At 46.8% G+C, this 12,276-nt stretch overlaps 2 protein-coding genes across 2 annotated transcripts in view; one reads left to right on the top strand and one right to left on the bottom strand.

Annotated features, from left to right (window-relative positions):
- Positions 1–1,393: 1,393 nt before the first annotated feature.
- On the bottom strand, positions 1,394–4,916 carry psmb10 (proteasome 20S subunit beta 10). Its single transcript, XM_061067425.1, has 8 exons — positions 4,743–4,916; positions 3,726–3,819; positions 3,538–3,635; positions 3,031–3,171; positions 2,807–2,922; positions 2,478–2,536; positions 1,793–1,944; positions 1,394–1,683 (listed from the first exon to the last, which is right to left on the bottom strand). Exons 1-8 carry the CDS (start codon positions 4,799–4,801, stop codon positions 1,572–1,574), a joined length of 831 nt encoding a protein of 276 aa, XP_060923408.1. The 5' UTR covers positions 4,802–4,916; the 3' UTR covers positions 1,394–1,571.
- A 979-nt stretch (positions 4,917–5,895) lies between these two features.
- Positions 5,896–12,276, top strand: part of ndor1 (NADPH dependent diflavin oxidoreductase 1) — a 7,493-nt gene continuing 1,112 nt past the window's right edge. Inside the window, exons 1-14 of the mRNA XM_061067405.1 lie at positions 5,896–5,968; positions 6,429–6,576; positions 6,660–6,737; positions 6,890–6,987; positions 7,072–7,170; positions 8,057–8,158; positions 8,253–8,438; positions 8,564–8,691; positions 8,759–8,970; positions 9,883–9,990; positions 10,099–10,213; positions 10,475–10,621; positions 10,894–11,012; positions 11,325–11,419. Of these exons, the coding sequence (XP_060923388.1) occupies positions 6,442–6,576; positions 6,660–6,737; positions 6,890–6,987; positions 7,072–7,170; positions 8,057–8,158; positions 8,253–8,438; positions 8,564–8,691; positions 8,759–8,970; positions 9,883–9,990; positions 10,099–10,213; positions 10,475–10,621; positions 10,894–11,012; positions 11,325–11,419 (1,622 nt within the window). The 5' untranslated portion in view covers positions 5,896–5,968; positions 6,429–6,441. The remainder of the gene's footprint in view (positions 5,969–6,428; positions 6,577–6,659; positions 6,738–6,889; positions 6,988–7,071; positions 7,171–8,056; positions 8,159–8,252; positions 8,439–8,563; positions 8,692–8,758; positions 8,971–9,882; positions 9,991–10,098; positions 10,214–10,474; positions 10,622–10,893; positions 11,013–11,324; positions 11,420–12,276) is intronic.

Raw genomic sequence — 12,276 nt, 5'->3', positions numbered from 1 at the left:
CGGGCAGTGAGGGGGCGGGGTCGAGCTGCGAGAGCGCTTGAAAATCACCCGTCAGAACTTTAGCCGGGCGGGAACGAAACGGTCCTATTGTCAGCACGTCGCGTGGAGACAGCGGCTCCTCCGGGTGGAAGGATGAAGCGCACCCTGGAGGAAAGTTTAAATCCACAGTTATCTGTTTAATATAGATAGATAGATAGATAGATAGATAGATAGATAGATAGATAGATAGATAGATAGATAGATAGATAGATAGATAGATAGATAGATAGATAGATAGATAGATAGATAGATAGATAGATAGATAGATAGATAGATAGATAGATAGATAGATAGATAGATAGATAGATAGATAGATACATAGATAGATAGATAGATAGATAGATAGATAGATAGATAGATAGATAGATAGATAGATAGATAGATAGATAGATACATAGATAGATAGATAGATAGATAGATAGATAGATAGATAGATAGATAGATAGATAGATAGATAGATAGATAGATAGATAGATAGATAGATAGATAGATAGATAGATAGATAGATAGATAGATACATAGATAGATAGATAGATAGATAGATAGATACATAGATAGATAGATAGATAGATTACTTTATTCATCCCCGAAGGGAAATTAAGTCGTCATAGCAGCCGGTATATTAGAATATATTAAAATACAATAGAATAAAATAAAAAATATTGAGGTAGAAAGAATAAAAACAGAAGCAAGATGATGGTAATAGTACTGATGATATGATGGTAATGTTATTGTTAGACAGTATATAAAAATAGTACAGTATATATAGTATATAATATAACATAATATATATTTATATATGATAGTAATTATACCAATATAATAGCAGTATATAGTAATAATGGCAGCAACAGTATATATAATAATAATAGTAGTAATAATATAATAATAATAATAATAATAATTATAACATGTACACATGTATAAATATGTGTATATAGACTTATATATACAAAGAATATACAGAGAGTATGATGTAATATATGATATATAGTAGAGGTATAAATATAAGTATTTGACTATACAATAGGTAATATAATATACTATGAGTATAAGAATATGTAGACTGGACTGTGGACTAGAGTGTGCAAAAGACAATATTATTGTATAAAATGATATATAATATCAATATGGTTTATATTAACACAAATCACATATGATGTGTAGTAAGTGTATATGGAGCGGAGTGTTGTACAGTTTCACACTACATATAAATAAAGTCAGGTGAGATCAGACAGATTCTTTAAACATATTCACTTACTCATCTTAACGCAAATATAAAGCTCACAGATATGAACCTTTTGTTTCTGCAATAAAGCTGAATAAATAAAAAAATCACACAATGAAAGTGGAAATCATTACAACAACAGATTTTAATGTGAAACTGTTCGTTAGACACAAAGTGAACGTTTAACTTCGTGAGGAGAAACACAAACAAGCTGATTTTCATGTTAGTGATTTAACTAAAACTAAAGCTTTTATTGCAGCTGATCGGAGCCGGCGTCACTCGGCGTCCATGGCGTCACTCGGCGTCACTCGGCGTCCATGGCGTGGACACGCTCGTCCACCACGTCCAGGGTCAGAGGGGTCACCGTCTGGGTCAGGACGGCAGTGGTACCGGGATCGAACCTGTACCGTCCCTCCCTGGAAGAAACACAGAGGAGGATCACACCTTGTACATGACCTGTCAAACACAGAGATCCTCGTGTCTCAGCAGCTCGGCCTGGTGGGGGGGGGGGGTGGGGGGGCTCACCTCTGGCCTCGGACCGCCAGCTGGTCGTAGCATCGCAGGTGCTCCACTCCGGCCTCGCTGATCACGCACATGTCCACGTTGCTGCCGGAGCCGAGGTCGCAGAGGATCCCGGCAGCGATGGCGTCTCGTACCAGCTGCTTCGCCTCCTCCAGCTGAGACACAGGTCACATGACCAAGCCAATAATCACAGGTCACATGACCAAGCCAGTAATCACAGGTCACATGACCAAGCCAGTAATCACAGGTCACATGACCAAGCCAGTAATCACAGGTCACATGACCAAGCCAGTAATCACAGGTCACATGACCAAGCCAGTAATCACAGGTCACATGACCAAGCCAATAATCACAGGTCACATGACCAAGCCAGTAATCACAGGTCACATGACCAAGCCAGTAATCACAGGTCACATGACCAAGCCAGTAGAACAAGGTCAATGTTTGTGATGCAGCATTACAACCTCAACACATCAGAATAAACACACTCTGTATTATAGGATTTATATAACACACAGCAGACAGTGGTTGTGTATTCTGTGCAGATGATTCACATTTGTGTTTTTACTTGTGTTTTGTTTTTGTATTATTGGGGAATATTTACACAGCAGACTTTTACCGCGTCTTATTGGCAGCATAACTTTAGGATGAACCTATTCACATCTGCTTATTGGATTCATGGTCTCACCTCCATCTCCGGTTTGAATCTGTCCTCCAACACAGCGACGGCAGCTGCAGCTCCAGAACCTGAAACCAGTCAAACACACACTTCTTATTCTGGTATCACTATCGGGCTCATTTGGTTTCCTACAGAAACGCATTACATTCACTTGAGGAAAAAACATGTTTTATTATCTAAAATTACAGAGATATGTTTGTTTTCACAAGAAATCGAATCTGGAAAAACCGAACAGATGTTTTTGTGTGGTTTACTTTTTAAATCCTGGTCCTGAGTGAACCTGGATTATTTTGGTCACCAGAAATAAAAGTGAAAGCTTCAGTAAACAGGAGCCGTACCCATGGTGACGAACGGCAGCTTGTCATAGGAGCCGTGAGGGTACACGCTGTACAGGTGGGCTCCGGTCACATCCACTCCTCCCACTATCAGAGACGAGCCCACGTGACCCTGGTACCTGAGGAACCATCACGCAACATCTCAAACCATCTATAACCAACATCCTGAATCCACTGGATCTGCTGAGTTCTTCTCCTTCACACAGTTCACTGCAGAGACAACAAACCTGAACAGCATCTGCTTCATCTGCCGGGTCACCATGGCGACGAGGGGGGGGCGCCCGGTGTTGAGCATGTGCAGCTCCACGTTGGACGCTGAGATCTGTGTGGTGACGATGGCGTCTGCTGCCACGCCAGCTCCACAGCAGCTGCACAGACACACAACACACACACAACACACACAACACAACACAACACAGGTCAGCTCACGTTCCTCTGATGCTACTCTAACTCAGGAGACATCTGCTGGACTCGTGTCCGTCCTGGAGACGTGTCCTCACATGTGTCTCCTGGAGACGGGTCCTCACACGTGTCTCTGAGGTTTCTACCTTCTTCACCTGCTAAAGGTCTCAGTAGTTTGACTCTTGTTGAAGACCAGAGGACGTCTCACCTTGTTAAAGACCATGAGACAAACTGGGACCTGTGAATATGAGCTGAACAAATCAAACTTGATCGATTGATTGTCTGAAAACATCTTCCGCTGTGAAGCTGCTGAACTAACTGGTGTCACTCACTAGATCTTTGGAGCGATGTAGTGTATCTTCATGCAGTTCTTGTCGGCCACCACCATGTCGTCGGTGGCCCTGGTGTCAGCTCCCAGGATCACTCCGTCCTGAGGGACGAGGACAGAACACACTCAGCTCCTCTGGATCGGTGTGAAGAGCAGCAGGTCGCTCTGCACGTGTCTGAGTGAGACCCTCACCTTGTACACAATCCCAGCGATGGTGGTCCCGGTTTTTCTGGCACTGGGAGCTTTGAAGCCGAGTTCCGACAAGTTGGACTCCAACACTGCATTTCTGTAAATGATGAAGAGCATCAGGAGCATCAGGAACATCCTGTTCTGTACGCTGCCCACAGGTGGAGGTAGAGAACGGTTCATCACAGTGACAGACGAGTACAGACAGAAGAACGATCACTAAAGAGTGAGTGAGCCTGGAGCTGAGGGCCCCCCCCCCCGAACAGCTGATCACATTATTCCACAGCAACGACAGATGTGTAGAACCCCAAAAGTCTCCTGACAATGAAATCAGGAACCTGCCAAAACACTGTCTCGTCCAATCAGGAGTGAGCCTCAGCCGTCAATCAGTCTCCACCTGTTTCCATATCATCAAATAACTGATTCAAACCAAACGGATCAGAAACTTCAACAAACATCAGAGATGAGAAGGAGCTGAAATCACAGAAACATCTTTACAAACATTTATTTAACGTCTACTTTGATTCTTAGTTTGGTTCATATCCCATCTGCTAACATGGAGGAGGGGGGGGGGTTATGACCTATACTGCAGCCAGACACCAGGGGGCGATCCAGGTGATTTGGCTTCACTTTCGGGGGGTCATCCATTCTCTGTTTATAATAATGTCTACCCAGAGAGTGAAGCCAATGCCCTTGAAAGCTGTCTTCTGTGTCGTGACCAGCAGGGGGCGACTCCTCTGGTAGTTTCTATAGAAAGTGACTCTTCTTCTCACTTCATAACGTCAGTAACATTCAGGAGTTTCTGCCTCAGTCTCTAGTTTCAAGTCTTCAAACAGCTGATGTTCATTAAGTGAATTATGATCATTTAGAGTCAAACAGACCATAAAGCACCGAATGTGTTGGGGGGGGATACCACAAAGTGATTGCCAGCTAGCATAGCATATATTTACAGTGAGGCAGTGTTAATATAGTTTTATAGATATACAGTGTCTGTGTCAGCAGCTTCAGGAGCAGGTTTCTCACCTGCGGCTGTTTTCAAAGCAGAATCCTCCAGACTTCAGGTCCGAGTCGAGGTGGAGCATCTTCTCTCGGGATCTGGAACCAGCTCAGCTCAAAGAAACGTTGACTCGTGTCCGAGCTTTTCACAGGTTGTGACTTTTACTTTCACTTCTTCAGCTGAAGGCTTCCTGCTCCACACTGTAAAAAATTAAACTCTGACGTTGGAGGAGAGAAGGAAACGCCCCTTTCTCCCACTTTGATCTTTTTGGATTAAATGTTTTTTATTCTGTCGGATTAAAATATTAAAAGACTCTTGTTAAACAAACTGTGTCACTTTCTTTCAAACTAAAACCAGATTCAGGACAATTACATAATAATAACATAATAATATATTGTATCTCCTCTGTGTGTGTGTGTGTGTGTGTGTGTGTGTGTGTGTGTGTGTGTGTGTGTGTGTAGGTCACAGTTTGTGTGTGTGTGTTGGTCACAGTTTGTGTTGTGTGTGTGTGTGTGTGTGTGTAGGTCACAGTTTGTGTTGTGTGTGCGTGTGTCACAGTTTGTGTTGTGTGTGTGTGTGTGTGTGTGTAGGTAACTGTTTATGTTTTGTGTGTGTGTGTATGTGTGTGTTGGTCACTGTTTGTGTTGTGTGTGCGTGTGTCACAGTTTGTGTTCTGTGTGGGTGTGTGTGTGTGTGGTGTGTGTGTGTGTGTGTGTGTGTGTAGGTCACAGTTTGTGTTCTGTGTGTGCGTTGGTCACTGTTTGTGTTTAGTGTGTGTGTGTGTATGTGTATGTTGGTCACAGTTTGTGTTGTGTGTGTGTGTGTGTGTGTGTGTAGGTCACAGTTTGTGTTGTGTGTGTGTTTTCTACAATAAACGACATTACTTGGATTTGTATATCTTTAAATCCAAGTGATGAGCAGAAGAACTTGTGTGTTAAAGTTGTGTTATCAGACCGGAACTCCGTGTATCGGAGTCTGGTTGTTGTTAAAATCACCGGTGAGCTCACCGCGGTGTTACTCTGATGAAGTTGTTTTTGTTCATGTGCTCGTTGCTGCATCCTGTGAACGAAAAGGCATTTCAAGTTTCCGAGCTTCTTTTTGTCTTTGAACGCAACACTAGTGCGCAGGCCAATCAAAAGTCGAATCGGGCTTTGCCGTAAAGTGTGACGTAGTGTTGAGAATAAGGAAGTGATGTGCTCGCTCAGCTGTTTATTATCAGACTTTATTTAACAGCGACTCTGGAGCAGCAGCGGTTTGTAGTTTTTATATTTTATATCTATATTTATATTACACACGTCACGTACAGACGGAAAATACATTGTTCAATATCTCGTAGCTATCCTGTTAGCAGCTAGCAACGTGGACGAGAGAGTTACGACAGTGTCTGATGATGACTCACGTATTCTCTGTTCTGTTTGTACATTTAAAATAATAATTTATCACAACTTGTTTGTTTAATATCTGTCACGAGAGTCGTTACTGATCAATGAAAACAATGAAATCACATTTAGAAGAAAATCATCTTCATCAGGATCTTTGTCTGAAGGTCACATGTTCAAAACTCAGTGGTTAATTAATATATATATTAGATTACTTCACCTCAGTGTGATTCATATCCCACTGCAGCCTGAGCATGTTAAATTCACTGGAAACACAACATTGTGTATTTGGGACCCAACTCTTTTCTTCTTCTGTCCTCCTGCTCGGTGTAGAGGACCCGTGGCGATGTGGACCCCCGGCCTCCTGGTCCTGTACGGGAGTCAGACCGGGACCGCCCAGGACACGGCCCAGAGGATCCTGCGTCAGGCCCAGAGGAGGCGGCTGCAGGTCCGGCTGTTTCCTCTGGACGGCTACAACGTGGTCAGTGACCTCATGACCCGTTCAGTGTCTCAGTGATGGAGTCTGACGGAGAATCACCTGACCTGTCTCCTCTGCTCCGACAGGCCGACCTGATCTCAGAGACCCTGGTGGTCTTCGTGTGTTCCACCTGCGGACAAGGAGAAGCTCCAGACAACATGAAGGTCATCACACAAACAACACACGGGCAACATGTTCAATACAGAAGATCAATAGTTCTACTTCAGTTTCTGTTCTCAGTAGGGAACGTGTGATTTGAGTCTTCATGTCTCAGTCCTGAGTGTTGAAGGGACCGTTTGACGTCTTGCTCCCACAGAACTTCTGGAGGTTCCTCTTTAAGAAGTCTCTACCCGTGGGGTCCCTCAGCCGGCTGGACTGTGGCGTGCTGGGCCTCGGGGACTCGTCCTATCCCAAGTCAGTGGTCTCCACCGCTTCTCGTCTCCTGCTGCACGTTGAGAATCACTCGCAGATCAAAGCTTCAGCTGCTTTCGTCCTCAGGTTCAACTTCGTGGCGAAGAAGCTTCAGAAGCGTCTGGCGCAGCTCGGCGCCCGCGTGCTGCTTCCTGTCGGGCTGGTGGACGACCAACACGACCTGGGGTGAGACCACACACCTGGATCATGAAGGATCATTTAGAGTCAAACAGACCATGAAGCACCGGAAGTACTGGGGGGGGGGGGGGGGGGGGGGGGGTACCACAGTGTGATTGACAGCTAGTATCGTCCAATGGGCGAGTCCTCGAGCTCTCAGTCAGGCTCCACCCCCTATCCTCCAAATATGGTTACTTCTGGTTTTTCAGAAGACATGACGGACACAATGTGGAACTGAGGCAGCAGCTCACAAAGCAGCTTCACAGTTTAACCATAAACTGTATCATTCAAATCCTGATGGTTTTTATTGTGTACGTTTGAATCAAGCGTGATTTATACCTCTACTATCATATATCATATCATACTCTCTGTATATTCTTTGTTTATATAAGTCTATATACACATATTTATACATGTGTACATGTTATAATTTTATTATTATATTATTACTACTATTATTATTATATATACTGTTGCTGCCATTATTACTATATGCTGCTATTATATTGGTATAATTACTATCATATATAAATATATATTATGTTATATTATATACTATATATAATGTACTATTTTTATATACTGTCTAACAATAACATTACCATCATATCATCAGTACTATTACCATCATCTTGCCACTGCACCTTATCTACCTATTTATCTTGTGTTTCTGTTTTTTTATTCTTTCTACCTCAATATTTTTTATTTTATTATATTGTATTATCTATCTATCTATCTATCTATCTATCTATCTATCTATCTATCTATCTATCTATCTATCTATCTATCTATCTATCTATCTATCTATCTATCTATCTATCTATCTATCTATCTATCTATCTATCTATCTATAACATGTGGAATCGAACCCGTGACGCTGTGACCTCTGGTTTAGGCCGGACGCCGTGGTCGACCCGTGGCTCGCCTCCTTCTGGGAGGAGGTGCTGCTCCTCTATCCGTCTGTGGCCGACCTGGCTCCACTGAGAGAAGATGAACCGTGAGTTTCCACCTGTTGTGCTGGTTGAGACTCTTTCAGAAGCAGATTGTTATTTCCTGTTTGTTGTTGTTGTTGTTGTTGTTTTGTGTGGCAGACTCCCCCCAACATACGTGTTCCACTTCCTGGATGATGTGAAGGAGGAGGCGGAGCCCAGGCTGAGGAGCCCGGAGCAGACTCAGGCCTTCGCTGCCAGGCTGGTGTCCAACAGGAGGGTCTCGCACGTGTCCCACTTCCAGGAAGTGAGGCTCATAGAGTTTGACATCACTGGATCCAACTTCCTGTAAGAATTGACTCAGACGGAACGTTTTCAGAACAGTGAGCAGGAGAAGACAGTTTGTGAAGGTTTGATGTCGTTGACACGAGTCCCAGCTCCGTGTCCTCCTCACCACAGAGTGTTGTGTGCAGGTTCGGAGCCGGGGACGTGGTGAGCATGCGTCCCTGCAACGCACCGGAGGACGTCCGACAGTTCTGCCAGCTGCTGAGATTAGATCCAGACGCCGGCTTCACGCTGAGCGCCACGGGCAGCGCCGCAGGTGGGTACGCTCCGCCGGTGAGACCCCGGACTTCCTTCATTCCACTTATCTTATCTTGACTTGTCAGTTCCAGCCGGACTTCCTCAGCCGTGCACCGTGCGCCACCTGGTGGAGAGCTACCTGGACATCGGCGCTGTGCCTCGCCGCTCCTTCTTCGAGCTGCTGTCCACGTTCTCCACCAACGAGCTGGAGCGGGAGAAGCTGCTGGAGTTCAGCTCGGCTGCAGGTCAGGCCGAGCTGCACAGCTACTGCAACCAGCTGCGCCGCACGGCGCTGGAGGTGACACGCCACCGGACCTCATTACTCACATGTTCGTTTACAGCACGAGTAGGGAGGCAAAATTCTGGGAATATTCAAACTTTCCATGGGAATTAAAGGGAATAAACTGGAAATGTTGTGGGTAATTTATACTAACTGTATTTACCTTGTCATATACAGACATAAATATAAACATTTTGTTGTGTCATAGGCTGATTTGAGCCCTGAGGAAACTTTGGGCACTTGACTATATGCTTCTGCATCGTTGTGTCATTCTTAACATAGGTCTTTGCACAGTATTTGCAAATGTACACAGCCTTTCCTTCTACATTGGATGAGGTGAAATGTCTCCACACATGAGAGAGTGCACGTGGCATTGTTCTGTAGAATAAGATGAGAACAAAGTTTGTAAAAAAACACTAATGCAATGCCAGAGATATAAATAGTTAGCCAAACAATTGGAATCGTCTGTAAACATATTTTACAATTGATGGATAAATGAATGGAAATAGTCTAGATGAACAGATGAACAATCCTCAATCAGCATGCTAATATATTTTCCCAGTAATATCATGGAAACTTACCTGACTAGTCCTTCACTCTACAGCAGGCCTCAGTAGCCCTGCTGTAGAGTGAAGCATGCTGGGAGTTATCTGTGCATGTGATGGAAGAATGACCAGTGGAGGGTTGAAACTCAACGTTCCATACATCTTTAAAATAGAGTTTTGAATGATGTTTTTATTGCTCAGCTTATTCTTTTTCTTTCAAAATTCCCCAAATTCCCGAGCTTAACTTCCCATGGAAAGTTTCCGGAAATTTACCGGAAAGTTTCCGCCCCTTTGCAACCCTAGTCACGAATCACCTTCAGTGTGAAGCTTCATATCTTTCAACCCGTCTCTGGTTCCACGTGTTGAGCTTCATGTGTCTCCGCAGGTTTTGGCGGATTTCCCAAACACGACCGCCGAGCTCAAGGTGGATTATCTCCTGGACCTTCTCCCTGAGATCCAGCCTCGGTCCTTCTCCATCGCCTCCTCGCTGCAGGTGACTCCTCCCTCACAACTACTAGACATGTTCTGTGTTTCTCCTGGATGTTTGTTCATGGAGGAGAAGATGAAATCCTTCCTCCAGATGATGTTGTCTCTCTCACAGGTTCATCCCAACCGGCTCCAGATCCTCGTCGCTGTTGTTCGCTACAAAACCAAGTTGATTAAACCACGAAGAGGCCTCTGCTCCAGCTGGTTGTCCTCGCTGGACCCGGATCAAGGTCTGAGCTCATTCTCCTTCTCATCAGGAGTTTGTTTCAAATCTGAACACAGAAAACATGTCAGGGACAAGATCCACAGACTGAAGCAGCTTTTCTGAAATGTGATATTTACATAAAAATTCAAAATGGGATTAAAAAACGATTTTCTTCCAACTGAGCTCAACAAAGTTAAAGTTCTAAAGTTAAAAAGAAAAACAAAAGCGAGTGAATGAACTCGTCCTGATGTGATGATCCTGTAACGTGTGGCCCCTCGGTGCTCAGGGGCCGTGCGGGTTCCTCTGTGGGTGAAGAGGGGAAGTCTGAAGTTCCCCGAGGAGCAGGACACGCCCGTGGTCATGGTCGGCCCCGGGACCGGAGTGGCTCCGTTCAGGGCGGCGCTACAAGAGAGGAGCGCCGAGGGAAAGAGCGGTGAGATCTGCTCCCTCCCACTGTGACCTCACGTGTGGAACTCCTCCTCCTCATCCTCCTCTTCCTCATCCTCCTCTTCCTCTCCTCCCTGCTCCTCCTCCTCCTCATCCTCCTCTTCCTCTCCTCCCTGCTCCTCCTCATCCTCCTCCTCCTCATCCTCCTCTTCCTCTCCTCCCTGCTCCTCCTCCTCCTCATCCTCCTCTTCCTCATCCTCCTCTTCCTCTCCTCCCTGCTCCTCCTCCTCCTCATCCTCCTCTTCCTCTCCTCCTCAGCCAACGTCCTGTTCTTCGGCTGTCGCTCCCGGTCCAAGGACTTCTACTTCAGGTCGGAGTGGGAGGAGCTGACGGAGGCCGGACATCTGACCCTCTTCACGGCCTTCTCACGAGACCAGGTCCCCCCCCACACACACACACACACACACACACACACACACACACACACACACACACACACACACACACACACACACACACACACACACACACACACACACACACACACACACACACACACACACACACACACACACACCTGAACTCTGGGGTTTTAATCAAATATCATTTCATCATTTAAACAATGAGCTCTAATCAGCTCCACAGGTACAAACAGGTGGTTTGTGAGGTTGTGGTGACCTTTGACCTTTAATCACTTAAATCCTACAAGTTCAAGTGTGAGTTCAACTCTGCCCCCCCCCCCCCCCCAGGAGGAGAAGGTCTACGTCCAGCACCGAGTGACGGAGAACGCCAAGCTGCTCTGGGATCTGCTCGTCAACCAACGTGGCTGCTTCTACATCGCTGGGTGAGTCCAGACCCGGGAGTCCAGACCACTGAGTCCAGACCCGGGAGTCCAGACCACTGAGTCCAGACCCAGGTTCCAGACCCGTGAGTCCAGACCCAGGTTCCAGACCCGCGACTCCAGACCCAGGTTCCAGACCCGGGAGTCCAGACCCGCGAGTCCAGACCCGCGAGTCCAGACCCGCGAGTCCTGACCCGCGAGTCCAGACCCCTGAGTCCAGACCCGCGAGTCCAGACCCGCGAGTCCAGACCCAGGTTCCAGACCCGCGAGTCCAGACCCGGGAGTCCAGACCACTGAGTCCAGACCCGGGTTCCAGACCCGGGAGTCCAGACCACTGAGTCCAGACCACTGAGTCCAGACCCGGGAGTCCAGGCCCGCGAGTCCAGACCCGGGAGTCCAGACCACTGAGTCCAGACCCGGGAGTCCAGGCCCGCGAGTCCAGACCCGGGAGTCCAGACCCGTGAGTCCAGACCCGTGAGTCCAGACCCGTGAGTCCAGACCCGGGAGTCCAGACCACTGAGTCCAGACCCGGGAGTCCAGGCCCGCGAGTCCAGACCCGGGAGTCCAGACCCGTGAGTCCAGACCCGGGAGTCCAGACCCCTGAGTCCAGACCCCTGAGTCCAGACCCGCGAGTCCAGACCCCGTGAGTCCAGACCCGCGAGTCCAGACCCCGTGAGTCCAGACCACTGAGTCCAGACCCGGGAGTCCAGACCCGTGAGTCCAGACCCCTGAGTCCAGACCCGTGAGTCCAGACCCCTGAGTCCAGACCCCTGAGTCCGGACCCGCGAGTCCGGACCCGCGAGTCCGGACCCGCGAGTCCAGACCCGCGAGTCCAGACCCGCGAGTCCAGACCCGCGAGT

This window comes from Limanda limanda, chromosome 1 (assembly GCF_963576545.1).
Source record: "Limanda limanda chromosome 1, fLimLim1.1, whole genome shotgun sequence".
Lineage (NCBI taxonomy): Eukaryota > Metazoa > Chordata > Actinopteri > Pleuronectiformes > Pleuronectidae > Limanda > Limanda limanda.
Note: the sequence above shows the minus strand (reverse complement) of the source record. Positions and strands in the feature narration are given on the sequence as shown.